General features: G+C 38.0%; 1 protein-coding gene across 1 annotated transcript; it reads right to left on the bottom strand.

The window, feature by feature from the left end:
- Positions 1–2,300: 2,300 nt before the first annotated feature.
- On the bottom strand, positions 2,301–19,771 carry LOC104426832 (cleavage stimulation factor subunit 77). Its single transcript, XM_010039999.3, has 23 exons — positions 19,558–19,771; positions 19,391–19,468; positions 19,224–19,286; positions 17,983–18,092; positions 15,367–15,467; positions 14,989–15,050; positions 14,750–14,890; positions 14,497–14,625; positions 13,035–13,081; positions 12,385–12,448; positions 12,033–12,153; positions 11,438–11,496; positions 11,284–11,352; positions 10,660–10,800; positions 10,201–10,265; positions 8,286–8,382; positions 7,803–7,862; positions 6,815–6,967; positions 5,825–5,891; positions 5,637–5,738; positions 4,975–5,148; positions 3,440–3,652; positions 2,301–2,752 (listed from the first exon to the last, which is right to left on the bottom strand). The coding sequence occupies exons 1-23, from the start codon at positions 19,597–19,599 to the stop codon at positions 2,592–2,594; spliced, it is 2,319 nt and encodes a 772-aa protein (XP_010038301.2). The 5' UTR covers positions 19,600–19,771; the 3' UTR covers positions 2,301–2,591.
- Positions 19,772–21,076: the final 1,305 nt, after the last annotated feature.

Raw genomic sequence — 21,076 nt, 5'->3', positions numbered from 1 at the left:
CGATCGTTTCTCTAGATTCCGTTGAGTCCGTGGGGTTTCACAGACAATTCGATCATGAATCTCGAATCGAGTCTAAATTAATGGGGATGGCAGGGATAGAAAATCGGGCACCCTTGGCTTTGGTCTTGTGATGCAGCAAAATGGAAATACTCTGGAGGGAAGATTCATTTACTCATTACAGCTACGATTATTAGTTGGTTACGTGGTGGAATTGACAAATTACATGGAGTGACATGATAGGAATCGACTTTGTATTGAAATCTTAAAAACTCCTTTTGATGAATGTTTTCTTTTGGGAAGATATATATATACTTCCATATATACTTGTTGAACGGCAAGTACTATTCAATCGCGACCCTAGTTTGCTACTGGCTAAAGGATATTGCACATTACCCATTCCTAAACTAATTGGAACTTAGAGATGCGAAGATTGCCAGCAGGTCCTACCTCGCAGAAATGATTGATCTACACTATCGATTCCAAAAACAAAACTTTCATTTACCTGCCGGAAATCAGATACAAACTTGGGACGCGCCAGATTAATGGCAAAATGGATTGCAAAGTCAATAAATACAATGACAGCACGAATTGTTTCTGTGATGCGTGGGGACTGGAGATGGCCAGGATCGTTAATCATGCATCGAAGGGGGGCCTAGTGCAGCAAACTGCACGCGGATCATCCGACTCGTGGGTTGTCGTGTCCGCGTAAAGTAACGTGCATGAGATCAATAACGATATGGTAGGAGCCTTATTGCTTGACTACTCGATGAGTTTGGAGATTGAATTTGGACTGGGATTCGCATTTCCCAGCTCATTGGCCTCTAAAGACGACAAGATAGAGAAAGCACCTGTCAATCTGAAAGCGATAGGCAATTTATCTCTTTTTTGGCCGGAAGGTGAGCATTTAATTCATGCAAACATATACATGTAAATAGGAGAAGAATAAGAGATTTCTTTTCTATTCTTTTTCCATGTTTAGTTTCGATCCGATTGACGGGTTGGAGGAAAGAAAAATCTTTTATCTCATCCAACATGAAATGCTTTCAGGGCTTTAACTAGTTTAGTAGATTAAATAAATGCTTTGTGATCTACATTTAGGTTCACATAACCTCTCTAAATAAAATAATTTATGCAAATTTAGCTTTTGACAATGCGTCAAATTCCTTTTTTAGAGAACATAATCTCTCGGCAATAAGAAGTAAATAGCTTTGACGTGCGTCTCGACACTACCCACAAAGAGTAGATTTAGATTTTGATAACGAGGACTTCGATTCTAAGAAGCGTTTTACCTGCCATGTGCCATGAAATCAGAACTCAAATGTAATGGCAAAATAGAGATGGGCTTGTGAGAATATGCACCAAACAGGAAGAATAAGGAAGAGGATGATACCCACAAGATAAGTCATTCCACTCAGATCATAAATTCCAGGAATGGGCATGGGAGGAAAGGAAAAGATATACATACGTACACGGAAACAAGACCAAAAAGTCAATCACCTCCCAACTTTTTTTCTTTTTTATTTTTGACACCGACTTGAAGCACCGTATCTTGATGTACTTCTCCACGATCATGGTCGACCTAACGTATGTATGAAAGGAAGAACGATGGATGCAATAATGTTTTTTGCTGTAAGTCAATGGTTTGGTGCCTGCCCACGTTGAACGTGTGTATGAACGGAAGAATGATGGGTCTCCCAAGGGTTTTTTGTGGGAAAGTCAATGGTTTGGCGCCCGCCTATATCGTCCCACGTAAGGTTCAGTTTTGTCCATTGAGATCAGAGTCTCTTGTGAAATTTCATTTCCCTACGGAAAACAAGGTTTAGATGAAATAGAGATCAACTTTACCTTTTTTTTTTATACTTTTCCTCCTGCTGAATTGAACCACTTCACCTCACAGTGAGGTCACCTGACCAAAGAAGCCCATGTCAATTATAGCTTGCTGGAAAACCTGGTTTAACGATCTTGTTCAGTGTTTTTTCTCAGCCAATAGCTCTTCATCGTCGCATCAAATAATGAGAGCGCACAAGTACTATAGTCCGTCTTCGACATCAGTTAACGAGCCTTGGATAACTGACTTAATCATCACGGCATTCCAAAAACAATGACTACTAAAATAGATTCCTGATTGCACCAGGAATTTTACCCTATACCTCAAGTCAACATCACTGGCCGGTCATGATCATTTCCTTAGCCTACTAATTGTAAAGACGCCAAAACACTATGCCCAATCGTTACTTGAGAATATGAAACAAGAGCTAAGTGCCATGAAATTGAAACATAAGAGCAGTGACACATAACAATAAAAAGAACTACCACAATTTGTATGAACTCCAGTCAATCTCATTATACAAAAAATCAAAATCTCAGTTTCAGTGTGGAACAAGATCAACAGCCAAAAGTGGATTTACAGCAAATAAGCCTCAAGCTGGGAACGCATTAGAAAAGGCTGTCATCACTAAATTAAAATCTAATTACCATTAACAAGCTGGAAAAGACCAGAGGCTTTAAGCTACTTAAATAGTCTCCATCTAAAAACCCAGATAAAAGACAGTCAATAAATTTTACACAAAACAATCAAAGCAACAGTACTTTCAGCCGGTGCTACCAGAGAGATCTCCTGAGAATGCACTCCCATAAGATGTGGAACCCGTTTGTGAAGAAGTAACTCGAGCCTTCTGAATCTGTCGTATCCTAAAAACATCTCTTGGGAGTGGTTGGCTCTGAACAGTCACACTATCATCGTCGTCTTGCCCTAACATTCATTAAAAGCATTTTCGTCAATGCCACAAGAAACTCTTGCTACAGTTCAGGAACAATAAAAGGATAAAGTAAAAAATGACCATCTATTGTGATTCTTCTCGCAAATGCAGTACACACATGTCAAAGTCACGTCAAAGGAGAATACTGATATATGACATCTCCCATATTAGTGTTTTAGTTTTGACAGATTTTTCTCAATCATTTAGAATGATGGTGCTATAACCTCCTGCAAGCTGTTAGCCACACTGTATCCACAAATGTATGATATGTGTGCCGCCATGCATGCAGTTTTATGAGAAGTGCTATCTAAATAACATGGACGAATGTGCAACTGTTGCAGTTTTTCAAATTTTAAGCATTAACCCAGTGAAGTTTGACCACATCCCTAGGTCCAGAAGATTGTCTTCTTCTGATGTGGAAGTGCATAACAGTTAATCTTCTGATAGAGTTATGCTCAGGAGTTAAAATTGGTAAAACATTGGTATCCGACAGCAATTTATATGCATATAAAGAGCAAAGTAAACTTTGCCTAGAGGAGGTTAGACAATCCTTATAGGACATTGTCCAACACAATATTTCAATACTCTACAGTCAGACACATGGCTTAGACCTGCAACATCATATAGCCACAAAAATGCCAGAACAATCATGAAGAAGCTGAGAGACTTATGATCCACACCTTTCCTTTTTCCAGATTGCCTGTCCCCTGTTTGTTTGTAAGAGGAACCACTTGGCATAGGACGGGACTTGCTTGAACCAGACAACTCACTTACACTGGGAGCATGAACTGGGACCGATTGCTTTGTCATAGTCCCAGATTTCCCCATCTGCCCAGCAGGTATATTGCTTTGCAGACATATAGATAGTACGATATCCACATCCGGTGTTGGTCCTGGAGAACAAGATTGCTCCATTAAATTATATCCAAGCTCCATCACAGAGTTTCCAGCAGAAAGATGTCAGAAATACCTAAATGAGTCTGCCTTATAGCAAAACTATCTGAAAAAAGGATGACATAAAGGTTGCCCTCTGCTACCAATTACAATTTTAAATAGTTTAAAAATGAGAACTGACTGTGGAAGATAATGTCAACTAACATTCTTGACACCTCCAATAAAAAGTAAGGGCGCGCAGTAAAAGGAAAAGTGATTACACCTGTATTTTTCATTCTTATGAGCTTGCTCAAATTCTATAAGCCTCAACCTTCTGTCTTCCTATCAATACCATTGTACTCACAAATCTACTATCTTTCTGACTGTTACTGATAAATGCATGAGAACTGACTGCAGAAGATGATGTCAACTCACATTCTTGACACCTCCAATAAAAAGAAGTGCAGTAAAAGGAAAAGTGATTATACCTGTATTTTTCATTCTTATGAGCTGACTCTAATTCTCTAAGCCTCAACCTTCCATCTTCCTATAAATACCATTGTACTCACAAATCTTCCATCTTTCTGACTATTACTGATAAAACACATGCTAATCACATTCTACATACAATTAGATTTGTATCGACCAAAGCTCTCCATATAAAAATCTAATTCTTTTACTTATCCTTGTCTTCTTTGGATACTTTGACTCATTCCATCAAAATTAACTAAAGTTAAAACAAGCCACCACAGTATACTCAAAGTCCCCAATGAAAACACTGCAAAACATATGTCATCCAAAAAACCATCAACAAAAGCAGTCATTACAGAGAACCACCACTGACCATTAATCAACATGTATGTAAGAAATGAAGATTGTGAAAAGATAACCGGTTTTCAATCTTTTGTTCAATTTGCTTACTACCTGTCTCTCACAAATTTAACTAGCAAGTCGACACAGCTTCTCCAAGTATATCCAATATATCCCAACTGAGAATACAAACAGGTTTGCAAGTTCGTTACTACCGGTAGTTCCCACCTAATCTTTCCCAATCTATATAAACCCACGCAAAGCTATGATACTCTTCACAGAAACTAACAAATGAAAGCAATGGTTCAAGGAAAGGTCACATTTACAAAAGCATTAACTCAAACAGGACAACAGATTAAGAAAGGATAACAGCAATTATAACTGTCCCATAACACATAAGGCTATCGACTTTATCTCCAATTGAAGATGCAAAGTAGCTGCTAAGGCTAAGGATCTATTTCCTAGGAACATGAGAATAATAAGGATAAAGTGTTGCAAGAAACAGACAACCGGAATTAAGTTGAAAGCTCACCTTCCACGGTAGGCAAGTTTGCTAAAAATGCCACCAATGCAGGTGGAGTCACTTTCAATATGTCATCAAGGGCACTGGTTGAACTGCCAACTGCACTCCCCACAATGGGGTTTGGCAAGTTGCTAGAAGGAACAGAAACTCCAGGACCCACGGAACTCGGAAGGATTGTTGTCCCTATGACAATATAAAATCAAGCACTAAGCAAAAGCAGAACCAGCTTGCATTCACAAAGTTCATATTCCAGGGAGAAGCAACACTACCACCTACAAAATACTCGCAATTTTGCACCACACAGGTCCAAGCTGAGGTCTAGTGTGCTCAAAGCCATTCGAATATCGGCCGCAATCATTTCATGTAGTAGTAATTAACCTCCAACTTAGTTGACTGTTCTACATAAATTGAATAATTTAAGAGAAAGCAACTGCCACTGCACATACACACACAGACATTGTATGTAAATTTACATGATCTGATTATCATATTTGAGTTTATATGCTCATAGAAATGCATAAAGGAGATCCACATGCTATAGAAAATTATTCTCTACAAGCCGGTAGCAGCAACATCATTTGCAACTGTGAATTCTAAGGTTAACACCTTAATTTGTGCTTTCATAACCAAAATCCAAAACTTAGTCGCAACGATATACTAACACTCCTTACCAGGTTTTTGTCTTGGGTCATAGATCACCATAAGAGATGTGTTAGGATGTATAATATCCGCAGATCCATTTGAAGTGCTTGTCAGGCCGGACGATCCCCTATCTAAAAGAAGATGGACATGAAGATAAACCCCCAAGCAAACAAATGAAAATGGAACTGAATCAGAGAACAAGATCAGTTTCAATTACCAACAAATCCAGGTCCACTGGGCAGAGCTGGCTTCTCTAATTTCTTACTGATGTTTTTAGATAGCCACTGAACAGAATATATTTTTTGATTAGTAAACTATGCATTGACATAAAGTCATCTACAGCTACTTCAACCATCAATCACCTTAACCATCCTTATAAAGTCAGGTTATATCCATATTGAGACATTCTTAAGATAGCAATTCCCAAAGCCACTTTGAAAATGTCTTAAAACCTAGTAATAACCTTTCATGAAAGGTGAATCTCAGCAAAACAATTTGATACCACTCTCACCAAGTATAACATTATGCTTTCAGTTATAATTTGAAAGGATCGCAGAATATAGGAAATTACTAGCTGACCAGCACAGGCAGTGTAATATACTTGGAACTTTGTAAAGTTATCCTTAGCAAACATCAACATGATCATCAGCAGTGGTCGCTACTCACGACCTAGTAGTGAGACATTATTAACAGATAGGGAAAAGAATAGCCGAGCAATGAAACAGGAATATAACCAGTCATGTTGGCACCTTCCATCTTGCGGAAGATTTTAGGGTATCATTGTTTAAACAATCACTTCTACAAATACTTAGGGTAATTATGGTGCTTCTGCATTTTACTTAAAACCTATAATTTCTTCTTGTGTTTATTATTGCACTTTTGTTTAGCATTTAACACTTAACAAACAAACAGAATTGATGTTTAAAATGATTTATAATGCTTCTTGATTCTCTTTATGGGAATCAAAATTTGAAGGCATACTAAACAGGTACTTTTAATTAGTTTCCCCAAACACTCCAAGTTTTCTGAAAGAATGAAAAATTTAAAAAGGTTACTTGCGAGGACTAGAAAGAAATTTATTGCAATTGTGATATCTTTTTGAAAGCAGTGACATTGCAATAAGGGTAGAAAGAAACAAATGAAGATGAGAAAAAAGAAAAACATTCACTACGTAAAGCTATCCAAAAGGAATTCAAGCTAAAGATACCTCCTGCCGTGACAAATGATCCAAATCCCGAGAAGAGCACGGCCAAAGATCCATGAAAGTATACCGTGACACAACGTCTTGTAATGAACCTTCTAACACTGATCCTCCATCTTCTACTGTTCCAAAGAGCGCCTCTTTTCTTCTTTGTTCAACCTATGCAGGCCAAGATGCTTGAAAATCAATATTCCAGCAGTTAAAGTAGCATATGTTACAATCTGTAGGATTTAATCCAGCATCATTCACCAAAATTACCAGATATAGCTATCTATGCAAACAATACAACAAACTCACCTGAGGCCCACTTTAAGGCTTCAAGTTAGGACATAAAAGAGTTCGTGCAGCAATTAAAAAGAATTTGTAGATTTTCCCCACAGGATAATTGTGTCAAGGATTTTGGCAAAGGTTCCTTTTGAAAATAATGCAGAAATTTGTTTGTATTCAACCATGAGACAACTTCAGCCAAAAAATATAAGACAGCTTCCTTTCTTTTCTTAGAAATTCAAATGCTTGCTCACATTAACAAAAACCGTGCTTGAAAAGTTCTGACTTCTTTACACTATGTGCCAAGACGTTGGTCCCTTTGACAAGTGCAAGTGCTTCCCCAAATACACAAACATGGTCAAGGAAGATGCAACTAAGAGCGTCATACACAGGATTATCATTATGCCGGTACAGAGAAATTGCCAAATAATTTACCCCAACTTATTAAGGTGATGAAATGTAATAGTATGTTCAGATCCATAAAAAGGTTCTACAAAATGATCTAATGCACACAGTTGGACCAACAAGAGGAAATGGATAGGAGAACTATAAGCAACCAAATTATAGTAAGTGAACAGAACCATCAATGATGAAAAATTCCCTAGTTGTGTTTGGGAAAGCACGCACAGTTGACAAAGGGAGACAGCAGTCCATGATCGTGCCAGTCCATTGTTCAAGAGGAAAAGGGTAAAAGAAGGGGAGGAGTTAGACAGTCAATCAGATTTACCTTCAAAACACTAGCAAGATCTCCATAAGTTTGCTCAAACTGGACAAATCTTTTCCATACCTAGCAAAGCAAGGAAATGATATTGAAGAGCAAACCTAAAAGATAATATATGGATGAAACACAAGTAGTCTCATAACAGTACTGCAGTGTCAGACATGTCTATGCAGGATTCACATACTATGCCTTCTTAAGCTTCAGAAGCAATTTTCTAAGGGAACCATGTGATAAATGGAAGCTTTCTTAACCTAGTCTTCTTAAGCTAGGTCACAAGGATGAAAAGTTAACATGTTTGGATAACTAAACGGTAGAAGCATAAAGACTGTTATTAGATCGTCAACGAACAATTCTACCTAACTTGTCACTGCTACATTGATCTTCCACTAACAATGATATCCACTGACAACCTAATTGTGTTTTATTTCCTTGATCAGATGGGATATCACTTATTCCTTTTCTTTGTTCCTCGCAGATAAAGAATCATACCTCAGCAGATGCCTCAGCTGGCAGTGAGCTTAATGCACGCTCAAATAAAGCACGGATGTTCTTATCGTCATTCATGCGAGACAAGAAATCTGCATATCTGTAAAGGTAGAGATATTCTTATTATGGACAGAAAGGACGGAGTGGAATCAGCAAAATAAAAATCTAAATAATAAGACGGGAAACTCTCCAAAAGAGTTCTTGTTGGAGGGCAGAGATTCAATCTGCTTAAATCTGATACCACTTGATTAGAGAGGCATGTCACGCTAGTTAATTGACAAAAAGAGGAACAAAGACATGATCCAAATGTTTGGCATTGGCAAGGGGTGGCCAGCATTTGGCTGAACCCTGATCCCTCATCAATGCAGGTTTTCAAGCGGAACCTTGTAACCAAATGGCTCCCGGGAAGTTATGGCTAAAAAGGACAGCCTTTGAATGTCAATGCTAGTGGCAACCATTGATAATAACTTAAAACATGACAGATGGGTTGGAAGGTTAAAGAGGTCCTTTCTTAATGTCACCTTTGGCCAAAGTCCCAATATTATACAAGAGAGTCCATCTATACATGGTTCAGCTCACAAATGGAGAGATCTCACAGAAAAGTGAATTTGTCAATATCTCCTCTCCACAGAGAAATCCGACCAAAGTAAGTCTCCCAGCTTCATGTATGGATGAGATTAGTGCTAGAATGGGATTTAAATAGCCAATCAATTAGTTCAAAGGTGCTATCAGACAAATTTTTATTGAAGAACAAGGCCAACATGCATAATCTTCATCTTTCTTCGTTACATCTCTTTAAAATCCCTTCTGTCACTAAACAGACTGGAAGGCAGTCCATATGAGAGTGGATTTCTTCGTGGAGGTGGCTATCTAGGAATGCAACATAACCTTAATCACCTCCCTATAGGAGACACTGTGGTCAATAGGTGTTCTTGTGCAAGATGGAAGCTATCGTCAGATGGGGTGACAGAGTTAAGAAGAAGGAAGTTGCATTTTTGTGATGCACCATACAACTATTGGTTTGCTTGGAAAGAAGAAAAAAGAAGAGCTTAAAAGAGGGAGTACCCTTGTTCAGAGAAGTTGGTTTCACACTTTGGCCTCTTGGTATAGTGGATGTAGCGATATATAAATGATTTCTATAGTTCAGATGATAACCTACTACATAAACTTACATAAACAAATCACATCAGGCTGCACCATCTTGGAGCCTCATCAAAGCAAGATAAATAGCACAGAAGTTACATTTTTATTGATTTTGGGTTAAATAGCGATATATAAATGATTTCTATAGTTCAGATGATAACCTACTACATAAACTTACATAAACAAATCACATCAGGCTGCACCATCTTGGAGCCTCATCAAAGCAAGATAAATAGCACAGAAGTTACATTTTTATTGATTTTGGGTTAAATATAGGCAGATGTCCTGCCAAAATTTGTTCATCTTCCTATAATCTCAAGCTCATGATGTTGAACATACAACAATATGCCAGACTACCCCTATCTCTTCATATTATTCAGCTTTCCCATTGTAATAAAGCAAGAGATAATCTATTTTTCTATCCTTTCGAACATGGCTTATATCTTAATAATTTTATGATCAAGCATGATAGCTACATCACCTGAAAAGCTCATAAACAAGATTCTACTTGCTCCTAAGCAAAGAAAGAATCAGTTGAAACTCAAACGGGGGAAATAGTAGACCATAAGCATGTAAAAATGTAGGACACCCCATATTGCAAGATGTATGCTACAGAGGAAAGCTGTACCCAGGCTACCTTTGAGCTAAGTGTAGTCTATCATTTGCATTATTTGACATGAAGCTTCATCAAGCACACCAAAAAACCATCATATTCATAATGAAATGGCCAATGCATGATTATCCAAAGTTTGCAAGCTCAGAGAGTTGAACTCACTCGAGAATGTATGCAGGTTCTTGCATAAATCTTTTCATTCCAGCTTCAAAGACATTGTGTGCTACCTGAATAAATGACAGAAATGATAAATTTGGACCTGCAGTATGTTGTATTAAGATAATTATAAGTTATCACATCTTCTTGATTACTGAAATGAAAATGAAGGGATTCGGGGAATGATACCAGTAACAACACTCAGCACATAAAGAAAGGAATGGTGCATATCAAACATGGTAGTATGGAGCAAGAGCTAAATTACAAATATACACTATGATGCATTGAATTGAAACTTAAGTCCACGAGGACTATTAATCACAAAGGATTAGGCCTACTATAAACCCACAAAGGAGAAACTTGAGCATCATTTCAGCAGACATCTCATTTTGTCTTGATGTAAAGTAAGCTCAGACAACAGATACCAGAAACTTCGATACAAAACATCATGAAGGAGAGTTCAACCTTGGGTTCTTTGTCAAGACAGAGGGCCATCTTAGCATAAGCGACATAAACATGATATGTACAATTCGGTGATTGACGAGCATCTAGAAAGTACTTGCGAGCAGCTTCAACTCCTTCCGTCCTTCTCAAAAAGCGGATATACTGCAAGTTATACACAATTTAATCTCAAACACACAGTTTGTGCCTCATACACATTCTTATTGTAAAAATCCACAGTATATATGCCGAACACAGTGCGTCGCAAGCACAAAACCACAATATATATGTAAAAATTGCCGGAGGTAGTGACCAAAACCATGCAACAAACTGTAGGACAATAATCACAAAGGAGGAACATTAAGCACGTTTTGAAGCTTCATGTGATTACTCACGATGTATGACATCATGACATAAAACAATTTCATGTCTGGACTAGTGGCACCAATAAAAGCAGCCTGGACCAGCAGACTGCAGCCCAAAAAATTGGACATATAATCACCACTCCCCAGTAATTGTGCTCAAGTATCCAGATTAATTAATACTGTTTACAGTAGGCTGACGTCTTTTCAAGATCTGCGATTTAATCACACCTATTACATCTTTCCAACCCAAAAATACATGCACAAGATTGGTGAAATCACTTACTTGTATATGTGCTAGAGAAGCATTATGAGTGCCATCTGTTAAAAGGCTTTCATACACTTTCTTCGCCGCCTTCATGAAAAAAGACATAATAGTTAGAGATGACAGAGAAAAATATGGACCTTCAAGAAACGAAAACAATATTCATCATCTAAACCTGAACTGCTCCGCGGGATTCCTCCAGCTCAGCATATGCATACCTCAGTAGCTCAGATTCTGTTAGTAAAATGTATAGATAATAATCTTAAACTTCTGTATGCAATTGCGAGGTGAAGAAAACCTCAGCTACAAGCCAAACATCAAAAGGAAAGTGAAGGGTATTTTCAGCTTTTAACAATGTGACAACTTTAAATTGGGCCATGTCATACTTGTCTTGGCTTTGCTTTCTATTGTTATTGGACCAGATCCTTGTCAATTCCAGGGAAAAGCAATAAAGTTATGGGCATTTTTGTTTATGAGAGAAGTATGGGTAAAAAGACAACGACGCCCCTTTTTAATTTAGAATCATGCTTTGATAAGCCGATTTAAATAATTTCCAGTTCAACCTCACAGTGAAAAGCAAATGCTATAAGCATAATCAGCAGGCTTCAGCAAGTTGCACTTTTTTTATTTATTTTTTGATTATCTCTCTCTTACACACCAAAAACAAACTTCCTTTTTTTATAATAATAGAAAGCAGAAGCAACAAAAAAGTGCAGAGAAATAGAGATTATCAAGCAGTTCCTTCACATGGAAACAAGAATCAAATTTACCAGGAAGAGCCTTCAATGCTCGCTGAAATACTTTAATAGCAGCCTCCATGGAACCACTTTTTGCATGCCATGTCGCATAATCATGCCATATATCAGGATAATGGTATAGATACATTAAACACTGGAATCAAACAGAATGAACAAGCCATCAATTTTTTAACATAATTGACTGCAACTGGAAAAGGGGTCAGCAAACCACCTTCAGAACACTGCCATGGTTTGCCGAAAGCATGACAATCATAATCAAGACTCATCCGAAATATATTCTCAAGAGAATTAGATAAAACATTCAGCAGAAGGATATAAAAAACAAAATCAGAAGCTGGATGCACTAAAAGATATCAGCCTATACCTGCTCATAAGTGAGTACAATGCGCTTGTTGGCAGATACGGTGTCTATTCTCTGAGGATTCACCCTGCAATAATATAACTTCTGATTAAATAGATGCAGATTGCTCATATTTAAAAATTGACAAAATATGCAGTAACCAGTTTACCTGATGTCCATACCAATAATAGTGGACAATAGCTTTAGTTTATGCTAATGTAAGTGCTATTTTTTATCCAAATAGCATACAAATGAAATAAAAATTAAATGAGAGGTGTGTCAACAAGGTTGCTTCAATTTGCCAACAGTACAACATAACAGAAGTCCTTGCTTTCAGTGCATTTAATCCCCATGGAGTTGAACTTGGCTAAAAATATGTGCACCTTTGGATCAATACTCAAAAGGTCTTACAGAAGTTCGAAGAATGAGCATCCAGATCACATTCAGACGAAAAACGATACCACACTCTAAGCTCATAATAGCTATTGAAGGATGCATCACATAAATCTTCACCAACAACGGCTAGTTATCTAGTCTCCATGTTTTTCTGTGGCAACTGCATGAACTTAAAGCGTTCTTGGTTGTGCAACCATGGTAATCTAGAGCAAATTCAATGACAAAAAATTCAGACAGGACAATATACAAGACAAGGGCTCTGAGGAAGAATTACTCACTTTTCAAAGGCTAAAAGCCTTTTCCATGCCATCCACTGTGATTCTTCCTGAAAGAAAAGCAGAATTAAACTAAAAATCACTCATATTAACTAAATTAGAGAAAAACTCAATCCAAGAAAAGAAAACTAGTAAATCGATAGGAGAGTTCGTGTTACGAAACAAGAAAATTCAACAAGAGGACAATATGTTACTATACTTTTCAGATAGCTGCAAGTAATGGTGCTAGCTAATACTAATTCTGAAAATTACAGAAAGCACTTTAAAAATAATTCTATAGTTACTAAGCCCCATAGAAATGCATGCTGCCAAATCTGCAGCTATGAAATGTTCTGCGAAACGACTATTTCATCTAAACTAAAGCACACTAAACCTCACCTAATCTTCCAGTGGGACACATAAATTCATTTTAACTTTGCTAACCAGATTTTAACCCATCTGAAGCATAACTCACTTTTGCAGGAAATTTTTCTACTTGATAGCAAGAATATCACATAATAGGTCCACCATGAATCTAAAAAACAAAGAGCACAACTAGAATTCAGTTAAGGTCAGCATATGAAGATTTTTTTCCAAACAAATCTTTCTCTTGTGAGTTTGTAGTTATCAGCCTCGCAACTCATCTCTGTTTAACTTTTTGTCACATGCCTCAATATTGCTCCAGAAATTCCACACAAAATTCCCTCTAAAAATGGGAACAGTCTGCATGCAAGTCCAAAGAAAGAACACGTCAAGTAAGTCCACAGGAAGTTATAGCTAAGTAAAGCACCCTTCAACCTATCAAACTTGCAATATTCAGCCTGCTTGCCAGAAATAGGAAGTAGTTCACCCTTCAATCTAGATGTCGATTCAGTTCCGTACTTCTGGGATTTGGTCACACTCATTCAGATCATTCTGTATTTTACATATATTAAGGGGGGAAATGTATACTTCTAGTGTATATGTCAATAATGTTGTTATCACTGGAGATGATGCAGTTGGCATTACTCATTTGAAGGCTCATCTGTATTCACAGTTTAACTCCAAAGACTGTACTATCTCAGGATTGAGGTCGCTTCGTTTGAGCATGTCATTTATTTTTTTCAAAGAAATTGTCCATTGAATATCTTATAGGAAACCAGATTACTTAATTTAAAGCCTGTTGCTAATCCAATGGTTCCGAACGTCAAGTTATTATCAGGTGAGAGGGAGCCTTTTCCCAATCCAGAATGTACTAAAGAAATGGGTATGACACAGTTGCAACCGATGAGGAAAACGTACATTGTATTATTCAATAAAGTTTAATATATATACATCAAAATAAACCCTAAAAGTGGAAAAGACCCATTTACCCTTCTTGCTTCTAATTACCCTTCTTACTTCTAACACCAATCAACTTGAGAAACGTGTCCAACAAGACCTGGAATCTTTTTACTTCATACAAGTCAAAACTGCAAGGTTCATTTAGTAAATAGGAGATAATTACCTTACTCAACCCAGTGGGTGGAACTGCAAGCATATTCCAATCAATTTCATCAACATATTTCTTCCTTTCCTTGTAAACGGCCCTTGCACTATTATACTTTGGTTGGTATTCAGATACGAGTCCCTTGGCCTGGTAAATCATAATATACATCTTCCTGTGAAATTCTCGACCATCAAAAGATACATCTGACACATACTTCTGTGAGCAATCAAAAAGGAACTATTACTTTTCCATCTTATAAGCAAAGTATTACCAACTGACGACTGACGGAGTTCTCAAAGTTTTCATAGTCTCTCCAAAGTTGTTCAACATGATGGGTAGGAGTGACAATAGCTTTTTGATATGCTTTGCGCACAGCAGTCATCCGTTGTGACTCCTCCACTGCATTTAGAGCCTGCAAAGGACATCTCATGCTAAGGACAAAGGAAAACATCCACATGGTAAACCCCTTTCAAAACCAAGGTGTAAAAGAAAAAGAGAGTATTGCAGCACCGGCAGTGACTTCAAAAATGTTATGTAATCCATCCAGACTGGCCCAGATGCTATGTCAGAACCTGGTAAAACATGCAACACATGTCATTAGCTTACCTGAATTCTTCCTCATGAAAATCGTGATAAGATGCACACTAATCCTAAATTTACACACCCGAGCCAGTAAGTAATCAATGCCTAAAATCGCAAATAGACCTCTCCGGTAAAATAGGGACATATATATTCAATCTTTTACTTGTTAATCCTGTTAGCCAATCCCCTATCTTGAACATATGCTAGCAGCTCATCTGTTTGAAAAGTGAAGATGAAAAATTTCCAAAAAAATTCAAATAGATGCTACAATACATCGTACCAAAAGGCTTAAAGGAGATGACGCACCTACATAACTAAGCATAAAATCAAATGCTTTCCTAGTCTCTTCATGACCCTCAACACCTTTCTTCTCGTTGACCTTTCGAATGAAACGAATGTAGCACCGCCTACAAATGAGGATATTAGGAAAGGCAAGAACTGTAAACTCCTGACCTTTCATCATGTAAAGAAAGACAGCGTAACAATTCTTAAACATTGAACATTAAAGCATGTTATGATAACGCAACTAAAAGTTCAATGACTTCTTGACTTCTCTTGGGGAGTGATGAAGGCATCCAGATCAAAGTAAAACATTTCAAGAAGTTTGTGCCAGAGAAACAAAACATTATCCCAATTACATAAGATTTACATATTTCAATCACACAAGTGATAATGTAGATCAAGCAACCTAAGATTTACATATTTCAATCACACAAGTGATAATGTAGATCAAGCAACCTGCACTATTAACCTTTCAAAGTCCCAAAGGTATTTATTTTTCTTGCAAAAAATGCACATCTTTGTTGATATCCAATCCTATCCTTACCCTCTCATAATCACCGGTTTTAAAACGAAAGAACCATTTTGACCTTATGTAAGTCCTAATTTTAGGATCCTTATGGGTTCTGATCCCAATCAATAGAGATTTACAGGACCACTAAGGTCCATCGAACATCTATTTACAACTAAAATGTACATTTCTAGATTTCTAGGGTCTCAATGTCCCTGATCTCTAATCTCAGGACCCAATACTCCAAAAAACCCCATTGATCCTACATAGGACAGACTTAACAACTCAGTCCCAAGAATCAGCATGCCTATCCTGCCTAACAGACCTAGTTCATGGGCATGTGGGTCAAGGGCCACCCAACTCACCTGTCATTTGGACAAGCTTGGCCACAATGTTCTCCACAGTAATTCTTATTTCTAATGACTGATTTCTTCTTGCGTGAGTTTTATGTTCAAGATATTCAACATACTTGGACAATCAAGCAACTTGAGGCAATTCCATGCATCGTTTTACCTTCTATTTAAGGAAAGCAAAGAAGCAAAGTTAAAAAAACAAGGGAAAAAAATCTCTGATGTAACATGCGGCTACTAGCTCATATTCACATTTGAAGCTGCTTTCTCTAGCACTAAAGATGTTTACCAATTCCTTCTCCATCATGTTCTTTGTTACAAATACACAAGAATACAAGATACACGAAGATATTCTGAAGCAGGAAAACCATAACAGGGGGCTTTGATACCAATTGAAGCAGTTGGAGAAGTAAAAGAAGGCAAAATGAGCCAAAAATAAGGCTAGATTTGAGAAGATTTGAAGCTGGCACAGAATCTAGAAATTTTAGTATATATAAAGAGTGATGATGCTTATTGAATGAGATAAAATAATGGCACTATGACTGAATGCCTATTTAAGCTAGGGTCACAGACAAAAGACTATCTCTAACCTTGAATTGAGATAACAACTTCTAATGGACCTCATTAAACGTCACATGATTGGCACATGACCGTTTATTGACCGAATTACATAATAAAAGACTAAATGGAAACAACACTTAAAATTACTAAATAATATAATGCTCCTACATCATTCCCCCACAGGTTGGAAAGGATCAAGCTTGATTGGGAAGACCTCTTCAGCATGATCTCAGATTCTCTAAATCAAACTTCTTTATCTCCTCTCCAAAAATTCATGTAGCTTCCATACCTGCCTTATACAATCATTCACTAGCTACTTTTTATCCAGATTATCCTTCTTGGTCAACATCCTTCTTCTTTGGTTGGAGAAAACCCAATCTCAAGTCTTGACATGTAAATCATGAGATGTGGTGAATCCCTCTCAATCATCATTGATATTCGTACCACATCATCACAACAATCAAAGTTCTCTTGCTTCACAAAAAATTGCCAAATATAGCTTTTAGTTAAACCCTCAGATTGAGCAGTAATTACAAAATCAATTATTGACCCAACATCTCTTAGTAACATCTTGTACAGTTCCGATGTATCATGATGGAGGAGTAATTACTAAATTACTATTTAGTAATTTTAAGTGTTTAAGTGTTTCTCCTTTTATTTTGTTTTTCATTGTGTTGTTAGGTTAATAAACAGTTAGTGCCGGTCATGTGACTTTTAATGAGTTCCAATGGTTTAGATTAACAGTTATTATGCCAGATCAAGAGTTGATGCTGTCTTACGTCTATAACCCTAGCATAAAATAGCCTTTCATATCACTTTATTGTTACTTTTTTTGATTCAATAAACATCATCAGCTTCTATCAGCCCTAGATTACAACTGTTTTGTTCCAGCTTCCGTTCATCTCAATTCTAGCCTGGTTCTTGTTCTAGTTGCTATCTTTTACCTCTCCAACCGCATCAATTTGGTATCAAAGCCCCCACTTAGGATTATTCCCTGAGAGATCAAACAAATAAGTGCCTTTTGGTGATGCATTATTGAATCAATATGAGAGAACCCATAATGTAATAATTTGAAGGTTGAGCAATCAAATCAGTTCTTAGGACAAATAACCAATATAAGAATCAAGATCTAGGCATTCACAATATGAGTGCTTAAAATGTGCACCTACGTCTTGACTAACCAATGCTAGACAAGAGAGAGAGAGAGAGAGAGAGGAGTACCAGAGAGGAACATGGAGACAACTCAGCAAACACCGGCTAAATATCTGTTTAGTAGCATCATCATTGTTCACAGTCATGAGAGCCTCTACATATTGCTTCCAGAATTTTGCCTGCAGAAGGGAGGGCAAAGGCAGATGGATTGGTCACTTCCTCCACAAAACTCTGATGAGACAGCACCCGAAAGAAACAAACAAACTTGTTTTTGCAAAAGAGGCTCTACCTACGACATCAATACAATCACCTCACGATGCCCAACCACATTAAAAAGTAGATTATGAAGACCATGACAACTGTTTTACCCAAATGCAAGTTCCCACAGTCATACCAACGATACAGCATCAGAAATAGAAGAAAGTGTCAACTCATACAAGTTTGCACCTACAAAGAAATTCTAAGATTCATGAATCTTATAGAAAGCATCATCATAATCCTATTGATCACAAGATGGTCAATTTCTTTATCGAAATCGCACAAAGCAATATCAGCCCTAATTATGGCATCTTAAACAATCTGCACCCACCTAAGATATAAAGAGGATATTATTCCCGGAAAGAAGCCATATGAAAAAGGAGCCAGGAAACAGTAGGTTCTTTCTGGTATTGTACTTGACAAACTATCAGGACAACCAGGAAACCGAAAATATTTACATCACTTAGCTCGGCAAACTCCACCTCTAGCGACTTAGAATAATCAAAACCTGCCAAGTTATTCATAACATCTCATGCATCTGCAGCATGACACAAATAAAACCCAAAGCACCTCTAACAAATACCAGAAAAAAAACCACATATAATAAAGAGATAAAAAAAAGAATCAAATTAGTTCACAACCAGCACTAAATGAAAAAGATAAACCCCAGAATCAGCAAGTACACTTGCTTACATTCTTAAAGCAACTAAGAGGTACAATGCTCTTTCACCACTGACCACCCCATCCTTGCAAAACCCAAAAACATAAGAAAAGGAATAAACTGCCTCGGACAACAAAAGCTAATTTGATATTATGCAACAACAATTGCCTAGACAGAATGCACCGAGTATCCTTTATCTACTATTATCATGGAGAAAAGTAGTCCAAGCAGCAAGAACCGAAAGCAAGACAACTTCTAGTAGCATGGCACCAACTCCGCATGTATATTGCAAAGCACGTTCGAATTCGAAACAACGCGTAAACTCGGCAACCTGCGCATAACTCATGTGCAGAAACGCGACAAAATCAGCACGGGATTTAAGAAAACTCACGGCGGTCGGAAACACTGCCAGGAGCTGCTCGTACATAGGCGCGGCGTCCGCGATGGGCAGATGCTGAAATTCCAGGGGGGTGCGAACTCTCAGAAAAAAAAAAAAAAATCAATCCAATCAAGGTAGATTACAGTAAAGAACGCGGGGGAGAGATCGAAGCGCCGTACCAGTGCCTCGCTCGCCAAGGCCTCCGCCGCCTGGACGTTGTACTTGTCGACCGCGTCCGCCGCCGCCGCCGCCTTGTCCTGCGAAACCAATCAAAACAGTTCGACCCAAGAAAAGCGATCGGCCGAGCTCGAAGGCGGAACAGCACCGAAGAATCGCACGGACTTACCGTCGATTCCGGAACGGAGGCGGGAGTCTCCGCCGACGCCATGGAGGGCCCCGATTGAATACGCCGCTGATCGGGAAGAGACGATCGGGAGGGATTGAGCAGCCGGACTCCTTCGATCGTCGGAGATTTTAGGGATTTCGGGGGAGGAATTCGAACGGGAGGCGCGAGCCGCGAGCAGCGAGCTGTGCGACGCCCTGAACGGCGGCCGGGCGAGGGGAGAGTCGGTTTAGCGACGCCGGGCCCGATCGGATCGGCCCTGGACCGGACCGGACCGGACCGGACCGGACCGGCTCGGTGCTTGCTTTTGGATGTCAAAAAAGGAAAGGTGGTGATCGCAAAACCGGCCCTCGAATCGCCACGTAAATTCAGTTCTGGTCCCTCCACTGTACCATATTTTATGCACATTCGTTCCCCAACTTATCTTTTTGATGGTATACACCGAGTCACAACAGCAACTCATAACGAAGGGTCTACGTGTCGAAATTCCTAAAAACAATTACACTTTTGATGTTCATACTTTTAGAAATGTCCAAATTAGATGCTTGTGATTTGTTTTAATGAAACTATTGTGTTTACTTTAATAGTCACATTTTTCACATGAGAAAAAAGAAGTGAGCAGTTCAAATATCTACATTCTCGAGGAGTTGAGATGGAAATGATATTTATATTACTACGCTTTGCATGGACACATAATAGAAATCTAAGAATGAGAGTTAGAGTAATAATAGAATGAGATCGATAAAAAAAAATAATGTTTTAGCAACAAAACAAATTTTTATATTGTTTTTCAATGAAAACTTAACTTTTTTTTGTCGAATCTAATCCGAAGTCTCATGAAATTGTAAAATTAAGACCACCCATTAAGTGTGCCAAATCTGATTGAAAAGTCCATTGCAATTAATTCCAGTGTATGCCATGTGGCATCTTCATTTTCGGCAATTCAATTAAAAGTATCTAGGACTACTCTTTTGAGGGGAAAAGTAGATGCGTATAATATATTCGAACGCAGCTTTAACTCGTGTTTTATAGGCAAAGTATTTTAGGCAGTTTATACGAAAATCTTCCATTGACAATCCACAACTGCGCGTCACATTAATTGTAAAGACTTGTTCGGTCATAATAGACTATTAATATCTAATGTCAACCTCAAACTCTCGATCTTACACAATTTTTAAAAAAGTCTTCAGTAATTCCTAATTAAAGCCATCAATATTAGCTATATAGAATTATGCATGTGCATATGGTGTATCGAAATTTGTATCACGCCTAAAATTCAACCTCTGACTACACATGAAAAATACGATCATTGAACGGACTTGAATTGGGCTGGTTCCCTGGATTGTGGTCTAACTTGTTGTCTAGGCTTGTTTATTATGATAATAAAAAGAAAAAAAAAAGAACCATGCACAAATTAGTCGACCCGTGCTTGGCATTAAATAGTCTTGCTTTTGGGCTCGACCATTTGGGTCCATTGAGGCGCAGCATGACCTCGACATGTTAGTTCCGTAATCAGGTCGAT

This window comes from Eucalyptus grandis, chromosome 11 (assembly GCF_016545825.1).
Source record: "Eucalyptus grandis isolate ANBG69807.140 chromosome 11, ASM1654582v1, whole genome shotgun sequence".
Classification (NCBI taxonomy): domain Eukaryota; kingdom Viridiplantae; phylum Streptophyta; class Magnoliopsida; order Myrtales; family Myrtaceae; genus Eucalyptus; species Eucalyptus grandis.
Note: the sequence above shows the minus strand (reverse complement) of the source record. Positions and strands in the feature narration are given on the sequence as shown.